The 1,978-nt window shown below is 38.7% G+C and overlaps 1 protein-coding gene across 4 annotated transcripts; it reads left to right on the top strand.

Annotated features, from left to right (window-relative positions):
• Positions 1-456: 456 nt before the first annotated feature.
• Positions 457-1,515, top strand: LOC105047128 (signal peptidase complex subunit 1). 4 transcript variants are annotated; one of them, XM_073259299.1, is made up of 2 exons: positions 457-593; positions 1,024-1,515. In XM_073259299.1, the coding sequence occupies exon 2, from the start codon at positions 1,024-1,026 to the stop codon at positions 1,303-1,305; it is 282 nt and encodes a 93-aa protein (XP_073115400.1). In that variant the 5' UTR covers positions 457-593; the 3' UTR covers positions 1,306-1,515. The 4 variants fall into 4 exon arrangements, with proteins under 4 accessions (XP_073115400.1, XP_019706794.1, XP_073115401.1 ...); XM_019851235.3 differs by having other exon boundaries at positions 464-580; XM_073259300.1 differs by having other exon boundaries at positions 506-639.
• The last annotated feature ends 463 nt before the right edge of the window (positions 1,516-1,978 follow it).

Here is a 1,978-nt window from a genome sequence, read left to right as displayed (position 1 = left end):
GGAGGTGGAGGTGCGGACGGGGAGATCGGATGGTGAAGCCACATCCTGCCACAACGTGTTGGATGGTGCGGTGGGTCGCTGGAGGAGGCAGAGGCACTCATGGGAGGGATTTGGGGAAGGAAGGCACAAGGAGAATTTTGGAGAGACGGAAGGTAGCTTTTGGGACTCTCGATGGCCATGTCTAAAATTTATGGAGTACCGTGAATCTGCATTCAAATGAACGTCTTAAATTTTATCACAGATCCATATTTTAAATATTTTAAATAAAAATTATAAATAGATCAAATAGGTTGGATGGATTGAAAAATTTAAATCTAAATTTAATTTATTTAATAAATAAATTAAATAATTTATTTATTTATAATTTAAATTTATTAATTTAAATTTAAATTTATTTATAATAAATTGAATATAAATTGAATTGATGGATCTAATCTTTTTTGCCATCTCTATATACGGACAAGCCAGGGAGTTTTACTGTATCTATATATTCTCAATTCAACCCCATCCACCTCTTATCTCAGTACAACCCGATCCGGTCAACTGGACGTTCTTCGCATCTCCTCGTTCCGACCGTGCGGTGAGAAGCAAAGGTCTCCGTCCCCCCTCATCCGTGGCGATCGGGCGATTAGGGCTAGGGTTAGTTTTGCGTCAGGGTTTTTTTTTTTTTCGATCCAGTCCTTCTAACCCACGATCCCTTCATCCTCCTCGTTCTGCGGTCCGATCCAAACCAATCCAGTTCGTTCTTCCCCCTCTTATATTCTCAAACATCACTCTGAATCTTGATCGAATGTTTTATTCAAGCATTTGCAATCTAGGGTTATGGATCGATCCCTTTGTTTCTTTTAGTGATTTTTGTCATCTTAGGGCGCTTGATACCTTAATTTTCAGCGGATGGATCGCTCATCCTGCTGCAATTTGTTTCCTTTTGGTTATATTCTACATTCTTTTAAGGTTTTTATGCGAAGTTCTATTTCTTTCGGCCAATTTTGATATGTTTCTTTCTTCCTTTTTTCCTTCTAGATGGATTGGGAAGGACAGAAGCGCTCGGAGATTTTTATGCTGATTTCGCTGGTAGTCTTCGGCGTTGTTGCTTTCGGAGTCGGGTATGCGATCGGCTCCTTCCAGATTATGATGCTTATCTATGGTTCTGGAGTTGTCCTGACTGCATTGATTACGGTACCCAATTGGCCCTTTTTCAATCGCCACCCGCTGAAATGGTTGGACCCGAGCGAGGCCGATCGCCACCCGAAGCCGCAGGTGAACACTGCAGCTCCGAAGAAGAAGGCATCCAAGCAAAAGTAGAAGTAGGTCTTGTTATAGCTTTCAGAATTTTTTCAGGGCTTTCCATTGTTGCTGTCCTATTGATGGGGCAAACTTTAGTATTGCTGGGTGTTTCTGATGGTGGAAGTATTGGTTTGTCGGTGTTTCTGAAGTAGTTTTAGGATTATGAGATATTACTCCCATAATGACTAAATGAAAGATAAACTTAGAAAAAAAGGAACAACTTGTTCATATTCTTGCTCTTTTTACCCCCATCCTTTCTTACATTATTTCTTTGAATAGTTTGACATGCTAGAAAATTTATTGACTGAGATTTATCCATTGCGTTATTTTTTACATGGGCGGATACGCTGTTCTGGAGGAAAAAAAATAACACACACACTTATTATTTCTTTAATCAACTGAAAATAGTTTGCTGGTTATGTAGCAACAACTCCTTTTAGGAACTGACTTTTTAAATTGCATAAGAGCATATTCGTTGCCCCCTTTCATGGTAGATGAAAATGATTGAGTTTGTATATGTTAGTTTGTCTGTAATGTATTAGTGCATTATCATGGTGCCATGAGTCCAGCATTGTCATTGAATATTGCATTTCTTTTAGGAGTTGAGGAAAGAGTTATACATGATGTCTATGTTAGCCTTTTCAGGATTATCACATATATAACAACGACAAGTTTATATATATATATAGAC

This window comes from Elaeis guineensis, chromosome 6 (assembly GCF_000442705.2).
Source record: "Elaeis guineensis isolate ETL-2024a chromosome 6, EG11, whole genome shotgun sequence".
Taxonomy (NCBI): Eukaryota; Viridiplantae; Streptophyta; class Magnoliopsida; order Arecales; family Arecaceae; genus Elaeis; species Elaeis guineensis.
Note: the sequence above shows the minus strand (reverse complement) of the source record. Positions and strands in the feature narration are given on the sequence as shown.